Genomic DNA, 27,956 nt, shown 5'->3' with positions numbered 1-27,956 from the left:
TTGACTTGGAATAAAGACTAAGACTTTCAGAAATTCAAATTCATATTGAATTTAGTTTTACAGGCCTAACTTATTGCGCTTATTATTCGCGTCCTTGTCAGTACCAATCAATAAAAGGGATAATTTACTTACTTTTTCAAAACAAGTTTATAGAAAGTAACTAAAGATTCATTGTTTTTTTTTTTTGAACTCTAGTAGAGCGTAATCATATTTTTATTTTGAGTAAAATATTTTCGCCTTTGCTATTTACATTTATGATATTTATTCATATGTATAGTATATCTTTTTATATATAGGTATGTATACTCGTATATAGTGTATGTGTACCTTTTGATATCATTCGGGATGTCTTCTTTTATGTGTGTGTGCTCCGAAACTATAGTTTCGTACGGTACATTCATATGGTAAATATAATTGGAGAATTACATACATATATCTTCTTAAAATTGAAATTCGCAGCAATTTCAATGATGGTGTAAATTAGGTATACAATACGTCTTTACATCAAACATATAGTATGAGTATAGTTTGTCATCTGTCAGCATGTTGTTCAGTTTTGTGGTACGATATTTAATGCAGCTTTTCATATTATGTTTTTGACTTTCTGTTTAAAATATAGTGTAGCTCAATAAAAGTTTTATATATATTTATAATAGACAAATATTTATTAGGTTTATTCCTTTGCGACTTTGAATTTAATAATTATATAGAATATATATGTATGTATAACTTTTAGCACACAGAATATAACAATTGTTGCAATAATACTCCTTTCGGGGGCCTTTTAATGTTTTTCAAACATTTTTCGCATAACTTTATAGAATTTACTTAAATAATTAAAATTTCATTTATGTAAGGTTTTTATATCTTTTGTTTTTTGTTAGTTTTTTCAAACAACTTTGCGCTACTTTTAAAAAATGTTGCATGCGATTTTATATACAAACATTTAATGTGTACGGAAAATAGCTTGGGAAAAGAGGGGACTTCCTTCTGATGTTCTTACAACACAATATTTCTAAAGGTTTAAACAAGCAACAAACTAAAAATAAACACTCTAAAATATATTTAAGCTAAGCTGTTTTCAGTTTTCCAAAGAACATATAGATTTCTACAAACATTTTCTTTTTCACTTTCACTCCAATGCGCATTGTTAAAGTTTATGCTTGAGATTGCGAAAATAAATGTTATTTATCCATTTGTATGTAGTTAGCTGCTATTCATATATTTTTGTGTGTATATAGGTTATATATTTCTGCTCTGCCTGCGCCTATCTCATAAATTGTTCAAAAACCTGCCGCTCAATTCAGTGTTGTTTTGAAATATAATTTTCCTAGTTTACAAATCGCTTTTAATTCCGTAGTTTTTGTTGCTGCCATTGTCGTCCTAGTCGTCTACTCTTATCCGATCTGCTTGGCCTCATGGTTGCAATTTAGTTTTGTGTTTTCGGAGCTTCAGTAGCTGGGGCCGTCTATGGTGGGGAATCGGAAATGATAAATTATTTGAAAATGTAAAATTAATTGATGAATCATTAGTCATTCAAACGAAATTAAGTGTTTTTAAATCCCAATTCCGTCAAGTTAGGCTCTAACCGGAAATTGGGGTTGACATCTAGGTTATGTGGACCTACCTTTTGCTCGCTGGGTGCCTTGCCTGTGCTACGACCCCAACGCAAACGCATAGGCTTGCGTGCCTCGCGCTGAAACTCGGCTGAATCGTTATCGTCAGTGGCATATGGAGCGGATTCTTCGTATTGTTGCAGTGCCAGCAGCATGTGGCGTAATTTTTCCGAGTTCAGAAGCGAATTGTATAGCTGGCGATTCAAAAAATTGCTTTATTTCCTTGCTGGAACAGATCTGAATACTGAAAAACACTCACCTGTTCATTGTTCGAGGACTGAACGCTGGGTTCATATTGTGGCACACTGCGTCCCCATCGCAAACGCTGAGGCTTGCGTACCTCGCGCTCAAAGCCCGCATCATAGTCCAGTAGATTTGAGTCCGTATCTTCCTCCAAGAGCTGCTGCTGCGCATTATTCTCCTGCTGTTGGCTGTTCAGAGTCAGCTGCCGTTCCAAAATATCATCGTAGGCCGTACGTCGCATTTGGGGTAAGTTGGGATCACTGCGTCGCCCAAAGCGAAGCCGCAATGAAGGCGAGCGTATGGGCTTTTGATTGACATCGCCGAACCAACGCTTTTCCACAATGCTATTCAACATATCAGGATCGCTGCGACCGAAACGCAAACGCAACGACGGAGATCGCTGAGCCTTGCGCTCCACCTGGTGATTGGGAAAGACTATGGGACCGGCATATTCACGTTGCAGCAGATTATCATACAGGCTGTCAATTGGAGCCCCTGTTGAGATAAAGTGGGGTCAGTGGAATTCCAAAACGCGGTTGGTGATTATAGTGATTTCAAATTAAAATTAATTAAAGCGTGTCATCATTTAAGTACGTGGTCTGAGAATCGCAGAGGAGGGCGTCCAAAATACTTATGAGAAAATATCCATTTAATTAAATAAGAGAATAATAATATAAGCTAGAAGTGCGATTGCTTAGGTACTTGGTATGAGAATCGCAGAGGAGGGCGTCAATTTTTTCACAAAAATATTTATTTAATTTCCAAAAATGCTTGTTAACATTTTTTAAAAACAAAACAAATTTTAGTCAGAAGTGCCATCGTTTAGGTACTTGGTATGAGAATCGCAGAGGAGGGCGTCCATTTTTTCACAAAAATATTTATTTAATTTCCAAAAATGCATATTAAAATTATTTAAAAGCAAACTGATTTTCGTTAGAAGTGCCATAGCTTAGGTACTTGGTATGAGAATCGCAGAGGAGGGCGTCCATTTTTTCACAAAAATATTTATTTAATTTCCAAAAATGCATATTAAAATTATTTAAAAACGAACTGATTTTCGTTAGAAGTGCCATAGCTTAGGTACTTGGTATGAGAATCGCGGAGGAGGGCGTCAAGTTTTTCACAAAAATATTTATTTAATTTCCAAAAATGTTCATTCAAATTATTTAAAAACCAACTGATTTTCGTTAGAAGTGCCATAGCTTAGGTACTTGGTATGAGAATCGCGGAGGAGGGCGGCTATTTTTTCATAAATATATTTAATAAATTTAATTTCCAAGCAGTTTTTATTACAATTAAATAATACGTAAATTTAAAAAGATTCCGGTTATAAGTTTTATATGAGAATCGCAGAGAGAGTTTCTAGATATTTGTCTATTTTTCGAGTATCGAGCTCAATTTAAAGTGGAAAATTTAAACACACATAATTACTTACATCCGATAATATAAAGCTATTTGCTATTGTTTTCATTGTGAAATGATGAATGAATTATAATATGATTTGCTTACCTTGGGCTGTGGCCAATTCAGCACAAGACTGGAGCCCCCATAGATTCAAGTAGAAGAGTATTAGAGTGTGACATAATTGACGCCTGAAGTGTGTCATTGTGTTGAAGTTTCGTCTGGTGGCTGCAAGAGAATAGCGATAGAGTGCTGATTAGTCGTGGCTGATAAGCTATAGGAATCCCTTCCCAATTTCCGCTTTTTGTTCACATCACATATACGTCACGTATTAGGCACCCCTTAGCAATATATTAAGTATGCACCACATCTTGAACGCCAATGCACTTATCCAGCAGCCCACCACTGAGGCAGCTGCTGCATTTAAAAAGTGCATCCTACCCCGACCTTAATATCAACTTCCGGCTCAGCCAACAACAACAATGCTTAGCACTCCCAGCTTTTTTTTTGAGTACCCACTCCAATTGAGCTTCTTAGTTTCTTTTTACAGACAAGCAGTCAGTTGGAAGGTGGTTGGCTGCATTGTGGGCACTTTTAAGGCTCTGCTTCATTTTTCTTTATTGTTTAAAGCATACTTAGGTCATGTACATTGAAGCAAAATGTGTAAAAAAAATGAGATAGGAAATTAAATATTTAATCATTGCAATTTACCGAACGAGTCGCAGATCTGTCGAGTTCATTTGGTCTTACTTCAATATAATAATATTAACACTATATTATATTAATAATTTAAAATTTAAATTACCTCTAGGAAAAGTCTTCATAATTTGTAAAATTATAAAGTTTGATTAAAAATGTGTCTTAACTTTGAAAAACAACTGATTTACTGTATTTACAGTCTTTAAATATGACTATACGTCGTTTAAAGTTCGACATCAACAGCAAAAAGAAAGAAAACCCTAATATTTCCTCTAATAATTTCAATAACTACTTACATTGTTCGCTTCAGTAGTGATATTAGAGATATAAAATAAATGAAATATGTTTTCATATATGTCTGATTGTCCGTGATGTTCGGAGCAACATATATTTCCGCTTAATGAAGGTGCGACTAATCAAAGTTTAATTGTACATTGTTCTCAGTATATACTAATATGAATATGTATTTGGATATTTTGATTATAAAGCGCAGTAAATTATTGCATTTGATAAATATACTAATAGTATCAGTGAGCATTTATCAACGATTAGGTTAATCATTTCTCTAGTGTTCTTTAGTTTTCGATTCAATGTGCGTTGCATGCTTTTAGCAGCCGCCGCCATTTTGTCTAAGTAGGTGCGCGTGCTTAAATTGTAGAACAAATGCTGTAGCATACTTTTGGCTGCTGATGCATATTGGGGTTGCGTGTGTATGTGTGTGTGTGTGTGACGTGTCAGCAATTTCCGCGCGGTGTCGCTTTCACATATTTACTCTCTCGCTTTATCGCCCTTATGCTCTGCTCGGGCTAATAAATAATTCAATATTTGCCTCATTTGTTGTACTTTTTGTTGTTTGGCGTCTGCGAAATAAATTTATGACGTTTGAAATGAAACACAGACACGCACATATGGATAAGGGGTGCGGGCAAAATAAGTTAAACAAAATTTACTTGCACCGCAACTTTTGCATATCAATTTAAATGCAAGTCCTGTTCACATACAAGTATATGTATACTCGTATGTATGTCTACTTGTCTGTACTTTGTCCTTGGCTTGTGTTTCCTTGCTTTCAGTCGGGTCGCTCAGTCTAAGTGTGTGTGCGTGTGTGTGTGTGTGTGCCACGCATTGAAATTGCAATTTTATTGATTTATTTAAGCATTAATGATGTGAACTCTACGCCATCGACGAACTGTCCAAAGGCATGGGGTGTGTTGGTTCCGCGCTTAGTCCATGACATCATTTTCTAGGCCTTCATTTTGGTGTTATTTCCATGCATTTTGTAGAGTTTATGCATAAATCAAAAATTTAATTGACACAATTTAACAAAATGCTGTGCAGCTTTATGAAGGCTCAAGTATTTGGCTTCTCTCTATAAGCAGACGAAGTACTGTCGTAGCAAAAGCTTGCGAATTGAGAGAACTTTGCCAAATAGTTAGTATACTTAAATGGTTTACACAAACAACTAGCAACAGTTCTCATATGAAGAGTTTGTTATAATGAACAAATTAAATATTATAAACCTACAAAGGAATCCATTTATAACGTTACAAAATAAAGAAGCACGTCCCTATGAACAAAATGAATGTGTTACTTTTTAATTAGTTGCAATGTGTTTTGAGCTTTTGCTTTTTGCAAAATTCAACGACGTGTCCAATTCTACATTTGGGTTCAAATGCTTAGTTTAACAAATCCTCATATTTTTTTATGACTATGTTGGGGGAGGGTGGGGTAAATCATCCAACTTTTCTGCCAACACATCAGCATCATCAGTGACGGGAATGCCTAAATCGGAAAGCATCGCAATTCTGTTTTTGTGAAGCATCGACAATGATACTTCAACTTGATTTTGAAAATGATGGGCAGGAAGTGCAAAGCAATTGGCCGAAAAGCCGGACCTCAAGCATGTAAATTAGATGCTTCTGTGCGTGTGTGTTGTTGTGTGTGGCGTTGACATTTGTGATGTTTGTCAAAATTGAAAGTGATTTATCATCGTGGCAATTTTGTAGGGGCTGCTTGCTTTTGATTGCCTTTGGCCAAATGACGGATGAGCTCAGCAATAAACACGATAGTTGCTCCTAAATGCGAATTATCCCAGATGGGAGATTTTTTTTTTTACTTAAATTTGCTTGCTCTTAATACCCCTTTAAACAAGAAAATGTGAGCCTCCCAATAAAACAAAAATTGCTTTTACATATAGATACCTTAAGGCTTAAAGCTTTGGATTCATGCTGCGCATTATTATAAACATATTAAACGCACATCTCAGGCGGCTTCCGTGCTCGCCAATTTATTGTCCTCTAACGTTGAGCAGAGTAGTATACCTTAAAAAACTGTCGCACAGCAAATTGTCCGCAAAATTGGACACATACCCACACAGCCACAAAATTCACAAAATAAGCAAGCTATTAACACATTGTTGGGCACACAACAAACAGCCACACACGCACACTCAAACACTCCTAGAGGGCTGGCACGCACGAGCGGCTCACGCTTGATCAGGCAGCTAGAAAAAGCGTCCATCGTCCTTCGCCCACTGTTCGTCCTCGTCTATTTGTTGCTCAAGCGTAAAAACACATTGACGCCGCTTAAATAGCCTTGGCTCCCGGCAAACTAATACAGTAAACCCTTCATAAAAATTCGATTGCTTTTAATATAAGTAGTTTTTCGGCTAATATTAAGATTACCGTTTTGATAAACTTTTTAATCAATTAAGAAATTGATATTTGTTTTTATGAATGATAGTTGCAAGTCTATAAAAATTCAATTAAATTTCAAAATGGTTCTTCATGGGAAATTGAGATTGTAGTGAACTAAGATATTAACTGCGCTAATAATTTGCCACACAACGTTGATTAACATAGATTTATTATTTTATTTTAGGGCTCCAAGTTAAAATTATCACGCTGTGCCTGTGGACCTCTTGAGAATCGAACGGATTAATGCAAAAAATTCTAACAATGAGTGCTAGAGGTAAGTTCGTTTGCGCTATATAACAATATTTCTGTCTCAATATTTCGTAGAGATTTGATGTGAAGTTATATACCTATACATACATACATTTATAAAAATTTAAATTTTAAACGTACAATTTAAAACCGGATGCTTGTCTCTTTTTTAATATCCTTTCACTTATTCTTTCTGTAAAATAGTTATGCTAAATACATACGTGTATAGTGACGTTCCTCTGTACATTAAACATTGTCCACACACACGTCGATGCAGACACACACACACACACACGCGAGCAAACAGATGGGTAGACAGACAACAGGTTGCTCATATGCCTTGATATCGCCAACGTCAACGCTAACGCCAACGCAGACGTCGACGTCGACGCTGACGCCAACGTTGACGTTGATGAGGCTTTTGTGGCACATTTTATTTCCCTTTTATTTAACAATTTTTATTTCGGTGCGAAAAAGGTCATTTGTGGTCAGTTGGCGAAAAAGAAGGCTTCTTCGAGCTACCGCTGTCCTGTTGTTGTTGCTCTTATTGTAATGTTATTCGGGGCTGTCTGGTTTATAGCTCGGCCAGGCATTAAAACGTTTTTGACAAACACATTAGGCCCGGCATCGGCCTCGCCGGACTCTTTTGGGATTGCGGAGGCTCTATTGCTATTTAGACTGGTTTTTTGCTTCTGCGTCCCACTGGTTGTTATTACATTTGGATTTAATCTTTTTGGTATGTATGTGTGCATGTGTGTGCGTGTGTGTGTGTGTCTTATCAGCATATTTGATTAAGCCTTCTGCTGCTTAGTTCTGTGGTTTGCGCGGTTGCTTTACCAGCTTCACGTTACTCATACACCCAGTTGTACGGCCACTTTATTAGACTAGTTTTTGATTGTTGCAGCGTCGAAAACAATTTGCAGAAATTATTAAGCATTTTTGTAGGCGGCGACTGCCGTTGCGAGTAAACTAAAAGTCCGACCTATGCGCCACATGTGGCACACAAGCTATGGCAACAGATATTTGCATTTCACACGCTGGGCGCCCCCATTTACAACAGTTCTGCATGGTATGCCTTGCATGTGTGTGGGTGTACGAGCATAAGCCTTTGGTTTCCAGGCAAACAACAAACGGCATAAAAACTGCCTCGAAAGTCATGTTGATTAAATTTTTTTTCCCGTAACTGCTGTGGCGATGTAAAAAAAAAGTTTTACGATTGCCGAGCACCATTCAAAGGAATTTATTGATAGTGATTTTTTGTGACCTTTTCCGCGGAAGTCGGTTAGGATATGACCTGGGAGGGAGTCTACGAACTGATGAACAAAAAATCACAGTAAATATTTGTATTAAAGCGCTATTTCATGGGTTCTTCTATTAAACAAATTGCTCACATTCGAATGAAAACAAAAATCACTTGTTCGGTAATCTACTTATATTAATGATTGCCAAGTGGGGTGCGAAACATTAAATGCTATTTGTTTGGTCATCCGGCCAAAAACAGCCAAAACCAGCAGCACATCATAGTTAATAAGTAACGTAAATAACTCAATGCAAAGTGCTCGTTTTCTTGTCACTTGCTTTGCATAGCAAGCCGAGCACTTAACGTTTCCTTTTGTTGCTTGCCATAAATTTGCATAGGCTGCTGCGCAGCCGCCACATATGTACTAGTTATTGTCGCTAACTCTGCAAGTCAAGTTCGTTTTTCGTTATCGCATCTGGTACGGAGAAGCTTAGCTTTCCGTCTACCAGCATAAACTTTGTAAATCTCGGCGATCGCAAAATAAACATTTGTGCACCTCTTTTAAATTGAACAACTTCGTTTTCGCTTATTTTGCAATTATTTCGCCAACATAATTTCGCATATTTGGAATCATAAAAAAGCTTATGATTATACATTTTGGTGACCCCGACGTGATTAATAATTCCACAAAACCTTGCTTAATCGCGTTAAAAAACAAAGCGTACATAATTGAGTTCATTGTACACAAAAAATATTCAAGTACATAAGTGCAAAAGTATAAGTTCATAGTGCCTACTGTACCGCCAATAAGCAGCCGTGTGAAGCGACATTTTTGAGGGCAACGAACATCAGCAGATAAAACAGTTATTCGCGCGCGTCATTTATCTCTGCTATTTTCGGTTTTCGGTTCTCTCTCGCGTTCATAATGTCTGAGAGCGACGGTCAAATGCGCGCCTTCCAAGCTGTCGCATCAGCTGCTGCTGACGTAGCTGATGCAGCGACGCTTGCGCCAACAGCTTCGACGTCAACAGCTGTGGGCAATGCAGTGCAGGCTACGAGCAATAGTGTTGAGTTTTATAAGCGCAAGGCGCAATCATTATATGCGTGGGCGCTTTCTATTCAAAATAAAATAAATGATTGTGAAATTGACAATATTTCAGAAAGTGAGCTGCGAAAACGTGTGGAAATGCTGCAAAGTATTCAGGCCTCTTTTAATTTGGTGCATGACAAATTAGAGGAGCTGGACTTTGACGAGATTGGCAGCAGTTTGCGCTGCAACTTTGCTGAGCTGGTGGTCTGCTTGGAGGGCCGCCTGCTAAATGCAATACAAAGGATGCAATCTGGCGCGCCGCCGTGTTCGACGCTTCGGCAAGATGATCAGTCTACCATTGTGATAAATCGGTCTCGTTTGCCTGAGCTTAAGTTGCCTACATTCAGTGGTGGATATACTGAATATGCAGATTTCGCTTCGATGTTCACATCAGTGATCGCCAAGGATCCAGATCTCTCCGATGTGGAAAAGTTGCAGCATTTGAGGTCAAGCTTAAGAGGATCTGCGTTGGACACGATTCGTGCGCTTGAGATAAGTGGTGCAAATTATTCAGTGGCGTTAGACCTACTCGACAAGCGGTTTAACAATAAGCGTCTTATTTTCCAGGCACACATCTCCGAGATTTTGGGCATTAAAAAGGCTGAAACTACAAGCAAGCTGCGAGAGTTGTCCGACAAAGTCAACGCAAATATGCGTGCACTGTTGAGTTTGGGCAATATGCAAGATGTAGCTGGCAGCATCGTCGTTCAGACAATTTTGGGCAAGGTGGATGCTGCGACGCAGGCAAAGTGGGAGGAAGCCGCCCCATTAAACGTTATACCGTCGTGGGAGCAATTTGCGACGTTCTTGGATAGCAGGTGCCAAAAATTGGAAAACATCGAGCATGCAATGGCATCATATTCGTCGAATTATCAGGTGGGAAAGAACAAAAACACTAACACCAAACGCTCGTTTGTCGCCACTAACCCATCCGCAAATGGTTGTCTGTTTTGTGACATAAATGCACACGAAATATACAGTTGCCCACTTTTTGGTAATTTGTCGCCTGTACTTCGTTTAAAGGAAGCGAAACGCCTCTCTCTGTGTATAAATTGTCTTAGAAAGGGACACAGAATGAGAACTTGCAATTCTGGATCGTGCAGAACCTGTGGTGCCAAACATCACAGTTTATTGCATTTTAATAATTCAGCTGCCGTAAATTTGATGCCTGAGCAATCGTCCGCTTCTGACTTACACTCGCGGCCGTCTTCATTGTTACTGCCACGTAGCGCTCTCGCAGCTGTTTCGCCATCATCGCTTGCTTCATTGCCTGCCCAAAATCTCGGCTCAGATGTTGTGCTCTTGGCCACCGCTGTCATCAGCATTCAAAATCGCGCCGGGACTTGGGTACCCTGCCGTGCATTGCTCGATTCCGGATCACAGTTGCACATTATAACTTCGCGATTCGCTCACCGGCTCCAACTTCGAAAGACCAAGTCGTCGGCCTCTGTGTCTGGTCTTGGTGACGTCAGTTTCAAGTCTGATGGTTGCACTGTGCACTTATGCTTGCAATCATTGGTCACTGACTATTCCGCAAATATTACTGCTTTGGTCGCTCCTTCCATTACTGAGAACCAACCAAATTTCACGGTTGACATATCTCATTGGGATATACCAAGCAATGTCCGCTTAGCTGATCCGGCGTTCTTCAAGCCACAGCAAATTGATATGCTTATCGGTGCCAATTTATTCTACGAGTTGTTGTGCGTAGGTCAGATTAAACTGGCTGATGGCCTGCCACTTCTGCAAAAGACTCGTTTGGGCTGGATAGTTACTGGAGGTGGCTCGCAGCGTCAGAAATCTGCTTTGGTTGCATCCAAGTCTCCGTCTACACAGGATTGCAATACACGAATCGAGCAGATGGTTCGCTCTTTTTGGGAACTCGAAAGTGGTGTCGATCCGGCTGTAAAACTTACAAAAGAAGAGTTCGACTGCGAGGAGCATTTCAAGGCTAATTACAGGCGCCTGCGTACTGGCGAGTATTCCGTCCGGTTGCCTGTAAAGTTCAGCACAGATCTGCTTGGCGATTCCTATACGCAAGCCTATCGTCGGTTCATAAACTTGGAGCGAAAGTTAGAACGCAATCCACTTCTCAAAGCACAGTACTCTGCATTCATTAAGGAGTATTTAGAGTTGGGTCATATGTCGCTTGTATCGCCAGTTTCGCTAAATTTGTGCAAGTATTTCCTGCCGCACCATTGCGTTCTGAAGGAGGACAGCACAACGACAAAGTTGAGAGTCGTGTTTGACGGTTCCGCATCCACATCCTCTGGTCATTCTTTAAATGACATCCTAATGGCTGGTCCTTCCATTCAGTCAAAGCTCGCAAACACGCTTCTTCGATTTCGCACGTTTCCTATCGCTTTAACAGGAGACATCTGCAAGATGTACCGCTGCGTGCGAGTATCAAATCCGGATAGCTATTTTCAATGCATTCTATGGCGTGACTCGCCTCAAAAGCCTATTCAAGTTTTCCGTCTTGATACCGTCACTTACGGTACAAAGCCTGCCTCGTTTCTCTCCGTTCGCACTATGCATCAGCTGGCTGAAGATGAGCATGAGCTATTTCCTATTGGCTCCGATATCTTGCGCCGCGATTTTTATGTTGATGATTTAATCACTGGTGGTGCTTCTACAAAGGAAGTCATAGAAATTATGAGACAAACCACAGGGCTACTTGCCAAGGCTAATTTCAAGCTAAGGAAGTGGTGCTCCAGCAATCCTGATGTGCTCAAACAAGTTCCGGAAGAAGACAAAGAAACTCTAGTTACGTTTGATGATGGCAGCGACATAACAAAAACTCTAGGACTGTCGTGGGATCCTGCGACGGATTTATTCATATTCACGTTTCTGCCAGCATTGACATCTGGTCGAATTTGCAAGCGCACTGTTTTGTCAACTATTGCCAGATTTTATGATCCGCTTGGCCTTATTGGACCAGTAATCGCAAAGGCTAAGATATTCCTGCAGGCGCTTTGGAGAGAAAGGCTTGATTGGGATGAAAGCCTTTCAGCATCATTGACAACATCTTGGCATAATCTTATTGCAGATTTTGAGCGCACAAAGCAGCTGAAATTTCCAAGGCTTGCACTTTCTGCTGGTGTTTCCATTGAAGTGCATGGTTTTAGTGATGCCAGCATAGATGCCTATGGAGCTTGCGTCTACATCATTTCGACCACGCAAGGCCAATCTCGTGCGGAGCTGCTGTGTTCCAGATCTCGTGTGGCGCCGCTCAAATCGTTGACCGTGCCCCGACTAGAGTTGTGCGGAGCCGTTTTGCTGGCACAACTCATAAACGAAATATCTCGTATGGAGTTATTCGACTGCAAGTTTTATTGTTGGTCTGATTCTGCAGTAGCGCTATCTTGGATTCGCAGCGAGCCATCCAGGTTTCAAATTTTCGTTTCCAATCGCATCGCAACTATTCAAGAGTTGACCTCTGGCATGGAATGGCGATATATTCCAACCGATTTGAATCCTGCGGACATACTTTCACGTGGAGCTTTGCCCAGCGAATTAGTCCAGTCCAACTTGTGGCTACATGGTCCCGCATTTCTGACGAAGGACAAATCTTCTTGGCCAGAGTCTTGCATTTCCGCCTCGTCGCTTCCTGAGCAGCGCTCTAAAGTGTTTGTAAGCACCACACTGTGCGAAGACATTGCACAGCAATGCAAATATGTTAACACATTTGGAAAGCTGCAGCGCGTGTTTGCATATGTATACAAGTTCCTGCACCGTGTACGAATTCCTGGGCTATCGGTGGACTGCATCCGTCATGGTACACTGCTGTTGATGCGCTCAATTCAAATGTCTACGCTTCGGGACGAATACAAGACCTTGCAGGCCGGACACACTTTGAAATCGTCTAGCTCCTGTCTTTCTTTATCTCCGTTTCTCGACAGCTCTGGATTGATGCGCGTTGGTGGCCGTCTAAGTAACTCTGCGCTCGACTTTGAAGCCCAGCATCCAATTATACTTCCAAGGCGTCATCCAGTCACGCGTTCAGTCATTATGCACTACCATGTCCGTAATCTGCATTCTGGACCTCGTGCATTGCTGGCCTCAATTCGGTTGCAGTATTGGCCAATTGGCGGTCGGAAAACAGTGTGCAGCGTAGTCAGCAAATGCACCATTTGTTTTCGAGCCAAGCCTCGTCTTGTGGAGCATGTTATGGCTGACCTGCCAAAGGATCGAGTTGATGCTTCACATACCTTTATGGTCACTGGTGTGGATTTTTGTGGGCCGTTTTTCTACAAAAGCGAGGTCCGCAATAAGGCACCAATAAAATGCTATATTTGCATTTTCATTTGCTTCGCCACCAAAGCTGTGCATTTGGAGTTGGTGAAGGATTTAACCACCGGAGCATTCTTAAATGCACTTAAACGCTTTATTTTGACGCGCTGTCGACCTACGAGGATCTGGTCTGACAACGCTACAAATTTCGTTGGCGCACGGAACGAGATGGCTGAGCTAAAGCGTCTTTTTGAATCCAGCGAGCACCTGCAGGCTGTGCAAGAATTTTGCCTTGCTGACTGTATTGATTGGCGTTTCATTCCGCCGCGCTCGCCTCACTTTGGTGGTCTATGGGAAGCGGCTGTAAAGACTGCCAAGCATCATTTCTACAGATCCGTCGGACTATCGCTGCTCGAATTTGATGAACTGCGCACGCTTGTATGCCATATCGGGGCAATTATTAATTCTCGCCCATTGTTATCCCTTTCAGAACATCCAGCAGATCTCGATGTCTTGACTCCAGCTCATTTTCTTGGTGCTGCTCCGCTGTCAACGTACGTTGAGCCTGATCTGACGAAGCTCAATTTCAATCGGCTGGATCGATGGCAGCGCGTGACGTACTACCAGCAGATATTTTGGGCTCGCTGGCGTGAAGAATACTTGACGCTTCTTCAACAGCGCTCAAAATGGCGAGTGTCGCAGCCTGGGCTCTCCATTGATGATGTCGTTCTGGTCAAGGACGAGAATTTGCCGCCCCTCAAATGGCCATTAGCAAGGGTGGTCAGCCTCATCAGCGGCGCAGATGGCGTGTCGAGAGTTGCAGAATTGAGGACTTCCACTGGAACCATTCGGCGAGCCGTTCGCAAATTATGCCCGCTGCCGAAACAAGATGTTGTTGAAGACCCTGGTTCTTCAACAGGGGGAGTATGTTTGGTCATCCGGCCAAAAACAGCCAAAACCAGCAGCACATCATAGTTAATAAGTAACGTAAATAACTCAATGCAAAGTGCTCGTTTTCTTGTCACTTGCTTTGCATAGCAAGCCGAGCACTTAACGTTTCCTTTTGTTGCTTGCCATAAATTTGCATAGGCTGCTGCGCAGCCGCCACATATGTACTAGTTATTGTCGCTAACTCTGCAAGTCAAGTTCGTTTTTCGTTATCGCATCTGGTACGGAGAAGCTTAGCTTTCCGTCTACCAGCATAAACTTTGTAAATCTCGGCGATCGCAAAATAAACATTTGTGCACCTCTTTTAAATTGAACAACTTCGTTTTCGCTTATTTTGCAATTATTTCGCCAACATAATTTCGCATATTTGGAATCATAAAAAAGCTTATGATTATACACTATTTATGGATTACGTAAATAAACAAGATAAAGTATCCTAAGAACAAACTGCTTAATTATGACTCATCGGTTCATATATATATTGAACTGATTAGAGCCACATATTTTATTTATTGAAAGAGTATTCGGATTACATTTTTTAACAAATGATCTACAATAAAATCTAAATGGAATTCAATAAGTTCATTTTAGGATGAAAGTATTTAAGAAAACGATAAATGAAAAAAATGAAGGAATAAGTTAATTGATGGGGAGAAAAACAGCGGGAATATGAAAATAAACAATCGACTCTCTAAAGATTATTAAAGATTACCGATAACAACAGCAATTTATTAATCAAATCCATACAGAAACTGGTTGTTGTTATAAATATCAACTCATTCCAACTAAACATATTTTGACATCTTGGGTGGACTGACAAAGACAATTACATGATTCTCAAAATAAAAGCAGTTCCTCTGAATTCCTTAAGTCTATTGTTAGAAATTCAATTTAACAACCGGAAATTTAATTCGTCGTATTTAAATTTAGCGCCGACTTATTTCGCCACTGGCGCTCATAATGGGGTGGAATTAAAAGGTTAAGAGTTAGTTGTAGAACAAGATTTAAAAATAATATTTTCAACTTTTATCCCTGTCGCCTATGACCACTGGATGTGCTGGAATCTGCAAATTATTGCCGTTACTCGTATAACTGTACCGGACAGAGAGCCGGAAGCTGAAACTTTCGGTGCTCGCTGCTGAATGGCGACCAACGTTGTTGCGGCTACGTGACAACGGAAGTAGGAAATGAATGTAATTTGAGGCTGTTGTTGCTTTTGTTGTTTAGTTCGAAAATTGCGGAGCTCAATTGTTATGCTATTGTCTACATTATAAGGAAGCTTCGGGGCAGGCAACGTTCGGTTTCATTTTGTTTTCCACATTATTTTGGTGGCTGGCTAAATCGTTTTGTTGCCTCGGGTTGCTTAAATATTGCCGTTGTTGTTTTACATTAATGGTTACTAGCTGTTGTTGTTGTTGTGTGCGGTTTTAAGTTCAACAACTGACACTTGAATGTGGTAAATACCTATATAGCTATATATTTGTATAAAGCCTCCCAATGCGATACCCTTCACACGAAGGACAATCTGTGTATGGATACCAAGAACTTATGAACCAAAACAATTAGGGATACCAAACTTGTTATGTAGACTTGTCTAGTTCAGATGTGGAACAAGTTAATTACACAACATACATATATTGGTGCATTGCTTTATTTAGCTGCTATAGTATCCTTTTTGCTTCTTACTAATTTGTCGCCAAACATTTTGTTGTGGTAGTATTAATAAGTTATTAATATCTAACCATATTCTGGTTTGAAAATCAGTCGTAGTACCAAGAACTTTTTGATTATCACGTCTACCAAAATTGTTACTTATTCGTCCGGTTTAGAGCCTCACCATAATTTAGATCCTGCGAAGTCGGTGGCCTTTTAGTTAAAGGAGGCACAAGTTAAGTTCATTGACTGACACTTGTGTGTGGTAAATACTGCTATACATTTCTATAAAGCTTCACAGTGTGATACGAATATTTTTCTATTTGCAAACGCAAAAGTTGAACCTACGGAAGTGATTGATTGGCTGTGCAGATCTGTCGTTTCGATAGAAAATAGCGCAGCAGGCTGAAATGAAAAACCAATAAGCAGCAACAGAGCAAGTCCGGTAACAAAGCCAGTCCTGCCCCACCACCCCGCTGAGCGTCTGGCTTTGACGAAAAGCCAGGCTCCTGTACACCATACCGGATATTTGACACAATTTGTTTGTCCCCTTTTTTCCTCTGTCTTTTGGTTGTTGTTGTCAGTAAAGTAGAAGCAACAACATCGTATAATATATTAAAGCCAAAAATCAAAAAGGCAACACATACAAATCGCAAAGTTGCCAACACATATTTGAAATTATTTACATAAGCGCATTAGGCGCTTTAAGTGCTCCCAAGTGGCCCTCCCCTACTCCTTCTGCTGTGTTCACTCATGTTTTTTGAGATTCTGGCATATTTGTGTGTTCTAGAACATGATTTGCCCGATTCCTTTGGGTGTCTGCTGCTCAGCTGCCTCGAATTGTTGTCTGACTTGTTAGCATTGACAGTTTCTCAATTGATTTGGCTTGCCACAGAATAGAATCGTCTTCAACTCGGCTCTTTTGGAATGCCATGACACATGAGCAGACAAATTAATGGTCTGAACTAGCAAACAAGCTGTTAGAGTGACAAATACACAAACAAGCTAACAGATAAACTGATATTAGAGCAACTTTGAAAAGTAAATAAATTTATAAACCAAGACAGGTAAATATTTTAGAACAAACAAAATACATTTGATAAAAATTTGTCAATTTAATCTACACTTCAGTTATGTTGTGGGCGACGGAAGAACAGAGTTGTTCAATGGGTCATTAGGTCAACACTATTTAGTTGCTCCTTCAAGACATGTTTAATAGTTTACACGTAAAGGAGCTGTTAAATTTCAAATAGATTCAGTGGAATCCTGTGCCATTTCAAAGTTTAATTAATTGGCATTTGCTTCAATGATGATTTAGTTAGTTTTTAGTTTATTTACAAACAATTTAAAACAACTTGTTTATAAAACTTACATCAAACAGAATTGTCATGCGCTTTAAAGCATGTACTAGTGATACATTTTTTCTGTGGAGGTATGTATGCCTAAATAGCTTTAATTTTTAATAAATTTGTTGAATAACAGCCTTGTTGTTTCCATTGAAGTGAGTAGCAATGTAAGCCTGTACATCTTACCAAATTTTTCACATTGCTTTTATGTGAAATCTGTGAAAATAAATTTGGTAAAATGAGAACGAAACCGAATGCTGAAAAGTGGCCAACACATCAATTGATGTCTTTGTGTGCTTACATGTTATTATTAATAAGTATATAGTAAACTATATGTGTTGTTGGTTTGTAGCATACAACGTACACTTTTTGGGTGAGCTGATGGTAGGGCAGATGTGTGAACGGAGCACGCGCTAGCATACCGGCCTCAGTTTAGTCGGCTGGGGGGGGAGTGGGTTATGTTGAGGGTACCGCAACACTGCGTGCTCACAAAGGTGTATTATTTTATTTATTTAAAATTCGCGTGCTGTTTTATGGGAGGAGGGAAATAAAGTTCTATCAATCAGCGATCAGTTATAGGGAGGAAAAGAAGGAAAAGGGGGGCAGAAAGTATTAAGAGAAGAAGCTTGCTACGCTAGGAGCCATAGTGGCGAAATGAGCTCGCAATGGTGGTAATGAGCGGCTCGAGTAACCCCACCCTTCCATGATCGTCATGCTGCATCTACAATTATTGACGATCCCTAAGCACACTGCGGATTCCTAAATTGGCTCACGGACGGCACACATGATTCCCGAATTTAGACACTTACGTCGATTTCATTATAAATTTATTCATATTAACAAGAAAAAACAACTAGTTCTAATAAGTAAATAAACAGAAAAAAAAATTCAGGGAGTTTCTCGCTTCATCGATAATCACTATAATCCATATTAAAAAAGGGAAACACAATAATAAAAGTAATAGCAATAATAATTAATAATAGTAGTAATAATAATAACAGGAAATACAATAATTAAATACAAATTCCACGAAAGAATTTGAACAGTGTATAAATGTGCATAGCAAAGAAAAAATAATGAAGTTCGGTATTGGCCTGTATTTAAATTATGCTGTCCAAAAAAAAAAATGGATTTCAATTTCGAATATACAATCCGCAAAATAAGAAGCAAAAAAAATATATATATATATATGGAGAATAAGGTGGGGGGGAAAAAAAAAAAAAAATATATGCACAAACGAAAATTGCATATGTTTTGTGCAGTAAAATGTATTAATGCACTAAGGTCAATGACCGACTTAAAGCACACAGCTGACTACGATGTCGGCATTGCTTCGAATTTGCATTAGAATTTCAAGAGAGAGCTATTAAACATTGCGGTTTCTGTCCGCTTAAAATGAGCGCTTTAAGAGCGGACAAGGTAATCAAGTAGATAATAAAAAGAAGAGCGCACTTACGGTTTCGACTCCGAATCCAACGGCGAAAGATCTTTCGGCGGTGTTCGGCAGGCTTTGCTGAAAAAAAAATTGTTGTTGTTCCGTTTCTTCGGTTTCTTGCCTTATTTAAATGCACTCATTAAAACACTCATTTTATCTTAAACAGAGAACAAAAAAAAAATAATAAAAAAAAGCAAAAAAAAAAATAATATTTACAATATCTACGCTCGTTAGTTGTAGGCAGGAACGACCAAAAATAAATACGACTACCAATCTTGGCTTCACTCGGCGCTTACAGATTGCGGCACTGCCTAACCTCACTCTCTTATTTTTCTTTGCACTGCAGGCACATTTTAAAGGTAATTTAACCTATTGGCAAATTAATATTTTTTCTGCGGCGTAAACAAAAAATATATGAAACCGGGAAAATATAAGAAATCAGGAAAACATGTAACGCTAAAACCTAATTCGGCGGTTTTCCCATTATCACTGTCCACTTTAGAAGGCGTTTAAATTAACCCCGAAAGTAATTATTTTGCGACTGGCCGTAAGCACAGGGTCCGCCGGCGTATACATCCGCGCATCAACTGCTGGGCTTAGAGTTCTCGGGTCCGCCAGTGAGTACGAAAATAGTTCGTTTTTTCGGACAAGAATTTAAGAGCGGCTTAATAAATAGCTCCAGACGTAGTAGAATGCATCGTACATAGGTATATGCATAGGTATATAGGCTCCAGACTTAGTGCCGAATCTAAATGTGAGCGAACAGAAAAACGGCAACTAAGTAATAGGCACAGAAAAACAAGCCTGAAATTAAAATATTTACCCTGTTCGGCATCAACTTAAGAAGAATTCCTTTGCCAACGCAAATGGCATCCACGCCAAAAAACAGAAAATAGGCAATAGCTCTAACTTGCACTTAACACAGGCGTTCACTTCTATACCAACATTTGTAGTTTCTTTTTTTTCCTTAACAAAAGTTGTTTTTTTTTTTCTTTTAAATTTGTTGCACGGGAGCAATTATTTCTTGCCCAAATTAAAATTTTAATGCAAGCACATTTATTTTTGCTATGCGAAAAAGTACGTCTGTTCCGTTCGGCGGTTCAAAGAAAAAGAAAGTGGCTAGTTCCAACCTAGGCTCATTAGCCCTTCCACGGAAGTGGTTGAGGTGGCAGTTGTCAAAAGAAAGGTGCAAGGAGAACACTGACATTGACAATTCAGCCAAAAGAAAGGAAAAGAGAAATGAACCTTGCCACGACCATAGATGGCGCTCGTATGCAACTAATCTACTACTAAGAGTAACCATAGATTCTACTACTAAATGTAAAACCGAATCTACTACTAAATATAAAGGCAAAAAAAAAAAAATAAATAATAAAATTTTACTACAAAATAAAAATAAATAAAAGCAAAGTTATTAATATTTGCGACAAGCGCTCCTACAATTCCCCCCGGCCAAAATCACACTTGGGGAATGCAATTCCACAACGGGTGATCCACGCTTGTCGAAACATCTCTTGCTTGGACCAAACTATTGCTTAATATCTTTAGCATGATATTTCCCAACCACATTTCCTTGCAGGTCCTCTAGCTCGTAATAACTATTTCCAAATTTTCGTTTTATTCTAGCTTTTACAAATGTAGGCGCTAGTTTGGCATTAAATCCTTTACTAAAATTGCTTTGCTGGAAATTCCTACGGTACACTTCCTGACCTATAACAAAAGAAACTGGGCGACATCGCAAGTTATAAGTATTTTCATTTCGGCTATGCTGCTTCCGCATTGCAACTGCAGCCTTGTTTCGCATCAGCTCCAATGAATCATCACGATCAAATCGGATCGTTCGATCTTCTAACAACTCGAGCTCGCGCAACAGTTTATATGAATTCCCTTCGGTAATCATGTGCTGCCCAAAAACCAATCTATAGGGAGTATTGTTCACGGCGGAATGCCAACTTGCCCGCAGTGCGCAACTAATGCTACTTAACTTTTCGTCCCAGTTTGACTGATCAGGATGAATATAAGATTTAATTGCCGTCAAAACTGAGCGATTTACCCTTTCTGAAGCATTCGCTTGCGGAGCGTATAACGCTGTATATGCGTGATGTACACCATATCGCTGTAGCAAGTCTTTAAAGATACGGGACCTAAATTGAACTCCGTTGTCTGAGACTATAACTTCTGGTATCCCGAAACAATGGAATAAATCTTCTTCTAAGAACTTCAAAATGGCATCGGCTGTGATCTTCTTAACAGGCTTTAAAAAAGGGAATTTAGAAAAGTGATCCAGTACTATAAATATTCCTACATTACCGGATTTAGACCTGGGATACGGACCCAAAAAATCTACATACAACTTTTGGAAAAAACGCTGACTTTCACCCGTTTTGCCCAAAGGTGGACGGAGTACATAATTAGGATGTTTAGTGCTTTTGCACACTTCGCATCGATTGACGTATTCCTTTACATCTGTCACCATATTTGGCCAATAATAATGACGCCTAAGTTTTTCAAGCGATTTATTTATTCCACAGTGGGATGACAATGGGTCATCGTGAACTCTTTTCAAAACTTCAGGGATCAACTCTTTTGGGAGCCACAATTTCCATACCAAGTCATCTGCTATTCGCTCTCCTGAAGCATGTTCGCTTCGTCGATAAATAAACTTATCCACTATTTTTATGTCAGGTGTTCGAGCTTTCTGCTGCTCTAGCTTCGACCTCAGATCCTGATAACTTGGTGAATTGAAATGCGGATGCTGCAAATCTATAACACAACCCAAATCTATTGCAGACAAATCCTCTGTGAAGGTACGTGATAATGCATCTGGGACCACATTCTGACTACCCTTCCTATGTTGTATGGTAAATGAATACCCTTGCAATTTCAAGGCCCATCGCGCTAATCGACTGCTAAGATCTGACTGTGACATTAACCATTTAAGGGACGCGTGATCAGTTATAATTGTAAACTGCTGCCCTTCTACGTATGCACGAAACTTCTTAAGACTTAAGATAGCTGCCAAGCATTCTTTCTCTGTCACTGAGTATTTACGCTGACACTGATTCAATTTTCGAGACATATAAGATATTGGCACCTCATTTCCTTCGTTGTCTTTCTGCATGAGCACTCCACCTACTCCCGTATGACTTGCATCACAATGAATATAAAATGGAGACTTAAAATCGGGCGTGTGCAAAACAGGCGCTGTACACATGGCTGTTTTGAGCTGGTGAAATGCACATTCGGCTGCGTCAGTCCATATAAATTGTCTGGATTTCTTTAGGGCATCCGTAAGGGGAGAAGCTATTGCTGCATAATTCCTAATAAATTTATTGTACCAGCCAGTCATACCTAAGAACCGGCGTAATTGCTTAACAGACTTTGGAGTAGGATACTCTTTTATTGCAACTATTTTATGACCATCCATCGAAATGGTACCATGCCCTACAATATGGCCTAAATACTGCACTTCTGCAACACAGAAATTACTTTTTTGAACATTAATTGTTAAGCCAGCGTCGGCCAACCTTTTTGCTATGTCCTTCAGAACAGCAATATGTCTTTCAAACTTATCGGAAATGATGAGAAGATCATCCAGATAAACAAATACTTCGTTTCGATATTTGACAGGAACTATTCGGTCCATTAGTTTTGACATTGTGGACGGTGCGTTGGTAAGGCCAAAAGGCATTACCGTGAATTGGTAAAGAGCCCGCCCGGGAACGGTGAAAGCAGTTTTGTCCCTTGAACTGGCATCTAGAGGAATCTGCCAATAAGCATCTTTCAGATCCAGAGTTGTTATAAATTCAGCCTTGGGAAGCCGACTTAGTATGCCATCTATCAGTGGCATGGGATAAGCATCCTTTCTCGTCACTTCATTGACCTTTCGACTATCTAGACATAGGCGCACCTTTCCAGGCTTCTGTACTAGCACTACTGGGGACGACCATGCACTCTCTGACTCTTCAATTACTCCAAGGGCAATCATGCGGTCGAGTTCCTCGTACATCAGTTTCTCTACGGCCGGATAAACAGGATAATGCCTCTGTTTAATTGGTTTGGCATCGCCAACATCTATTATATGAGACAACAAGCTAGTTTTTCCTAACCCTTTCTCTACAAATGAAGGAAAACACTCAATGGCGTCCTTCAACGCTTTCTGTTGTTCGTTATTTAAGGGACGCTGTTCCACAGCAATATCTTTTTGCACGCTGGCGAGAGCAGCGGGGCAGTTGGACACCTGCTTCGATAAGCCCATTGGCAATAAATCAAACTCTGTCCAAAAATCTATTCCTAAGTACAACGGTTGATTTAGGGAGGGTACTAAATAAAATGTCAAAGCTTTACTACTTCCGAGATACTCAACTTTACAACGAATCTTTCCTACGATATTTTGCGTTTTACCATCGGCGGTACGCACACTGGACTCCATAGGCTTGTACGGCTGCCCAGAGTCTATCAACTTCTTTGCAAAATTTCCACCGATACAACTAATCGATGCTCCGGTATCCATTAAACCTATCATAGAACTACCAAGCATGCTGACTTCAGCATATGGCCTTAAATCATGACCGACTATGGCGGCGATCAAAGCTTGTTTTTCAATCTTCTTCCGCTTAAAATATTCCTTCTGTCGCAAGCGAGAACGAGGGATTCTCTTCTCCTTTATGGTTATTTTTGTAGATTTATGCTTTAGACGGTTATGTAGCAGTGATTCATAAGGTAAGTCAAGGGAAAAGGGATTAGTGGGGGCAGAACCGTCCACTATTCCGTATTGGTGGCCTTCGTCACTAGTTTGCGTACACTTTTCGGCAGTGCACGCTGCAAACAGTTTTTTGAAGCATTACAATTATAGCAAGATGGTTTATACGTATCTGGCTGTCCACAACCATAACAAAATACGCGTCGTTCAGAAACACAGTCCTGATACCGATGTCCCATTGCACGACAATTCCAACAGGACAAAGTCAACGCGGACACTTCATTGTCGCTTAGATCCGACTCTTCTAATGGCGCTTCTATTTCATGTACGGTGCGCTGTGGAGCAGTTCGCATTTTAGGCCCTGCAGGTTTAGCTAACGACTGCAAAAACGACTCACGCTTTCTTACTAGGTGTCGGAGCTGGGCTACACTAAATATGCGTTCATACAGAAGCTCATGTTGGATTTCTGGCAACAAGTTAGCTTGCAGTGTCTCTAGCAAGGCTGTCTCTGGCAAGGGGTTAGACAATTGGTCAGCTAGAAGAACTACTGACTCATAAAATTGGTCAAACGACTCATTTGGCTGTTGCTTTCTGCGACTCATGACAGCTCGAATATTGCTATCAGTTCGCTCATCTTTAAACTGTATTCGCAACTGAGTACACAAATCCTCCCATCGGATGGATTTAACGCTTTTATGATAGCGCCAAAACCAGTCACTAGCACTACCATCAAATAAATTACTGACGTGACGTGCTAACAGGTCAAAATTTGCATCCAGTGTTTGAATAGTTAGTGCCTCTGCGCGGTAAATAAAATCATCAACGGACAAAGATGATCGTCCAGAAAATCGTAATTTCCAATTCAGAATGATCTGGCTGATTCGATCTGGACGTATATCAGAACGTGGAGAAGTGCGAGGATGTTCTGACTGACTTGACAATCGACATGGCTGCTCATCCTGTGGCGGAAGAGTATGTGTATCCCCATTTGTTACTTGACTCGGACTGTCATTTCGGATTGCATGAAAACCCTCGGCTATAGCCTCTCTCAACATATTTGTCTGTCGTAATGTAGCTTCTGACAGTATTTCCGTTTGTCGGATAGCGGCTGCTGCCATTGCCTCAGCTACAATTTGCTGTAATTCACTCATATTCGGTGAGGGAGCCGTAGAAGTTGTAGGGGCTGCATCTAGTGGCAACTGCGGACCAGTAGATCGCACATTCGAGTGTTCCCTGGGTGGAGCATCTATTGCTTTAGAGCCACTTCTCGTTTGTGCTGGCATTATTTCTTGTATATTCTGTATAGACGGAGATAACTGGCCTAAACTAGAACCATACAGTTGACCCAAGGTAGAACCTTGCAAGGGAGCTTGGCAAACAGGGCAAACTTTCTTCGAGCCTACTCTGGTGTTTACACAGACTTTATGAAAAGTGTGACCACAACAATTAGTTATCAACTGAGCCTCAAACTGCACTGATCGGAGGCAAATAAAGCAGTCAATATCGCTCAAAGTCTCGTTTGATTCGTCGCCGCTGCGATTTAAAGACATTTCCGCCAACTCTCAGATTGGCCAAACCGTACAAACAGTTGATATGTACACCCAAAAATATCAAAGAAAAAGAATAACAATATTCCTTTGTAGCGAAAAAAAAACTTTAATACTAACAGTAAATACCAATTAAAATCAAAACTAAAACATTCGGAAATCATGAAACGCTTTCATGAGCAATGTAATGTAGCAAGTGAAAAAGAAACCAGAAGACAGAAAATTGGCACAAGTACCACGGACAGTATACAGCAAACGGCAGCGCAACTGATATCCAGCAATACCTATGCTCTACATAAAATAGTATGCAGAATGCTCAGCTTTCAATATAGGAGTAATATTCTAACGAGTACTTATTAATCCAAGGAATAAGGTAATTAAGTCAAGGCACCAGCAAAATAACTACACATTCCTGTAATAATTCTCGAATACTATAACCAACAGCTTCTAGCCGAACAAGGAGGAAAAAAAAAGTTAACAGTTGAAAGAACGGACATTATCCTAAAATATTGTGCATTCGCATTTACATATAATTAGCGCGGTATATGCAGTATATCCAGCACTGGTCAAATAATGTAGCTCGCACATAATACAAAAGATAATGGTAAATAGGACAAGGGTTAAGAGTTGTGCCGGCAATGAACTTATGTTGAAAGTATCACTGATCCAATACACAGCGTAGGGTGTAACTAATGTTCTGAATTTAAATAAGCGGTAGGCCGTAGATTGCATCCACATAGAACCTAAATCCAGCAATACTTTTGCAGAATTATCAGAAACACAGGAAAAAGAAGTCATCGGTTATCTCATGATTGTGGAGCTGTAACTGATCTAGAAATACAACATGTCCAACCAATCTAACCAAATGCGCAAGCGTTTACAGCTTCTATTGAGGCAGGGCTGGAAGTTATTTGAAACCACTACAGTGTCCTCCGCACTCAAGTACGTAAACTGGTATTTGGGAGAAACATTTAATTTAACCTACACTGATTGATTTAAGTCAGCTGTTAATGACTGAAACTAGGATGGGGCTTGCTGAACCAAGCTTATAAGTTGATAAGCTAAAAACATAAACTAATAAAAGAAATCTTGTAAATGGCTTAGAATGTAGCATTGGGATAGAAACAGGCCTCTTAGATTGGCTCCAAATAATTAAAATACTAAAAAGAAATATTGTTTCTGGCTTAACATTTAGTATTGGTTCAGAAACAGGCAAATAAGTAAAATATTAAAAAGAAATAGTGCAACTGGCTTAACATTTAGCATTGGTTCAGAAACAGGCCCCTCACGTTGGGCGCCAAAAAATAATTAAAATAATAAGAAGAAATATTGTAGCATACAACGTACACTTTTTGGGTGAGCTGATGGTAGGGCAGATGTGTGAACGGAGCACGCGCTAGCATACCGGCCTCAGTTTAGTCGGCTGGGGGGGGAGTGGGTTATGTTGAGGGTACCGCAACACTGCGTGCTCACAAAGGTGTATTATTTTATTTATTTAAAATTCGCGTGCTGTTTTATGGGAGGAGGGAAATAAAGTTCTATCAATCAGCGATCAGTTATAGGGAGGAAAAGAAGGAAAAGGGGGGCAGAAAGTATTAAGAGAAGAAGCTTGCTACGCTAGGAGCCATAGTGGCGAAATGAGCTCGCAATGGTGGTAATGAGCGGCTCGAGTAACCCCACCCTTCCATGATCGTCATGCTGCATCTACAATTATTGACGATCCCTAAGCACACTGCGGATTCCTAAATTGGCTCACGGACGGCACACATGATTCCCGAATTTAGACACTTACGTCGATTTCATTATAAATTTATTCATATTAACAAGAAAAAACAACTAGTTCTAATAAGTAAATAAACAGAAAAAAAAATTCAGGGAGTTTCTCGCTTCATCGATAATCACTATAATCCATATTAAAAAAGGGAAACACAATAATAAAAGTAATAGCAATAATAATTAATAATAGTAGTAATAATAATAACAGGAAATACAATAATTAAATACAAATTCCACGAAAGAATTTGAACAGTGTATAAATGTGCATAGCAAAGAAAAAATAATGAAGTTCGGTATTGGCCTGTATTTAAATTATGCTGTCCAAAAAAAAAAATGGATTTCAATTTCGAATATACAATCCGCAAAATAAGAAGCAAAAAAAATATATATATATATATGGAGAATAAGGTGGGGGAAAAAAAAAAAAAAAAAAATATGCACAAACGAAAATTGCATATGTTTTGTGCAGTAAAATGTATTAATGCACTAAGGTCAATGACCGACTTAAAGCACACAGCTGACTACGATGTCGGCATTGCTTCGAATTTGCATTAGAATTTCAAGAGAGAGCTATTAAACATTGCGGTTTCTGTCCGCTTAAAATGAGCGCTTTAAGAGCGGACAAGGTAATCAAGTAGATAATAAAAAGAAGAGCGCACTTACGGTTTCGACTCCGAATCCAACGGCGAAAGATCTTTCGGCGGTGTTCGGCAGGCTTTGCTGAAAAAAAAATTGTTGTTGTTCCGTTTCTTCGGTTTCTTGCCTTATTTAAATGCACTCATTAAAACACTCATTTTATCTTAAACAGAGAACAAAAAAAAAAAAAATAAAAAAAAAGCAAAAAAAAAAATAATATTTACAATATCTACGCTCGTTAGTTGTAGGCAGGAACGACCAAAAATAAATACGACTACCAATCTTGGCTTCACTCGGCGCTTACAGATTGCGGCACTGCCTAACCTCACTCTCTTATTTTTCTTTGCACTGCAGGCACATTTTAAAGGTAATTTAACCTATTGGCAAATTAATATTTTTTCTGCGGCGTAAACAAAAAATATATGAAACCGGGAAAATATAAGAAA

General features: G+C 39.6%; 1 protein-coding gene across 1 annotated transcript; it reads right to left on the bottom strand.

Moving 5' to 3' along the window:
• Window positions 1-247: 247 nt before the first annotated feature.
• LOC115625750 (short neuropeptide F) lies at window positions 248-27,558 on the bottom strand. The gene is made up of 6 exons (XM_030520906.1): window positions 27,538-27,558; window positions 18,871-18,927; window positions 3,369-3,488; window positions 1,876-2,354; window positions 1,628-1,810; window positions 248-1,468 (listed from the first exon to the last, which is right to left on the bottom strand). Exons 3-6 carry the CDS (start codon window positions 3,463-3,465, stop codon window positions 1,430-1,432), a joined length of 798 nt encoding a protein of 265 aa, XP_030376766.1. The 5' UTR covers window positions 3,466-3,488; window positions 18,871-18,927; window positions 27,538-27,558; the 3' UTR covers window positions 248-1,429.
• Between the last annotated feature and the right edge of the window lie 398 nt (window positions 27,559-27,956).

The sequence above is a fragment of the Scaptodrosophila lebanonensis genome, unplaced genomic scaffold (genome assembly GCF_003285725.1).
Source record: "Scaptodrosophila lebanonensis strain 11010-0011.00,11010-0021.00 unplaced genomic scaffold, SlebRS2 tig00000080-arrow-pilon, whole genome shotgun sequence".
Classification (NCBI taxonomy): domain Eukaryota; kingdom Metazoa; phylum Arthropoda; class Insecta; order Diptera; family Drosophilidae; genus Scaptodrosophila; species Scaptodrosophila lebanonensis.
Note: the sequence above shows the minus strand (reverse complement) of the source record. Positions and strands in the feature narration are given on the sequence as shown.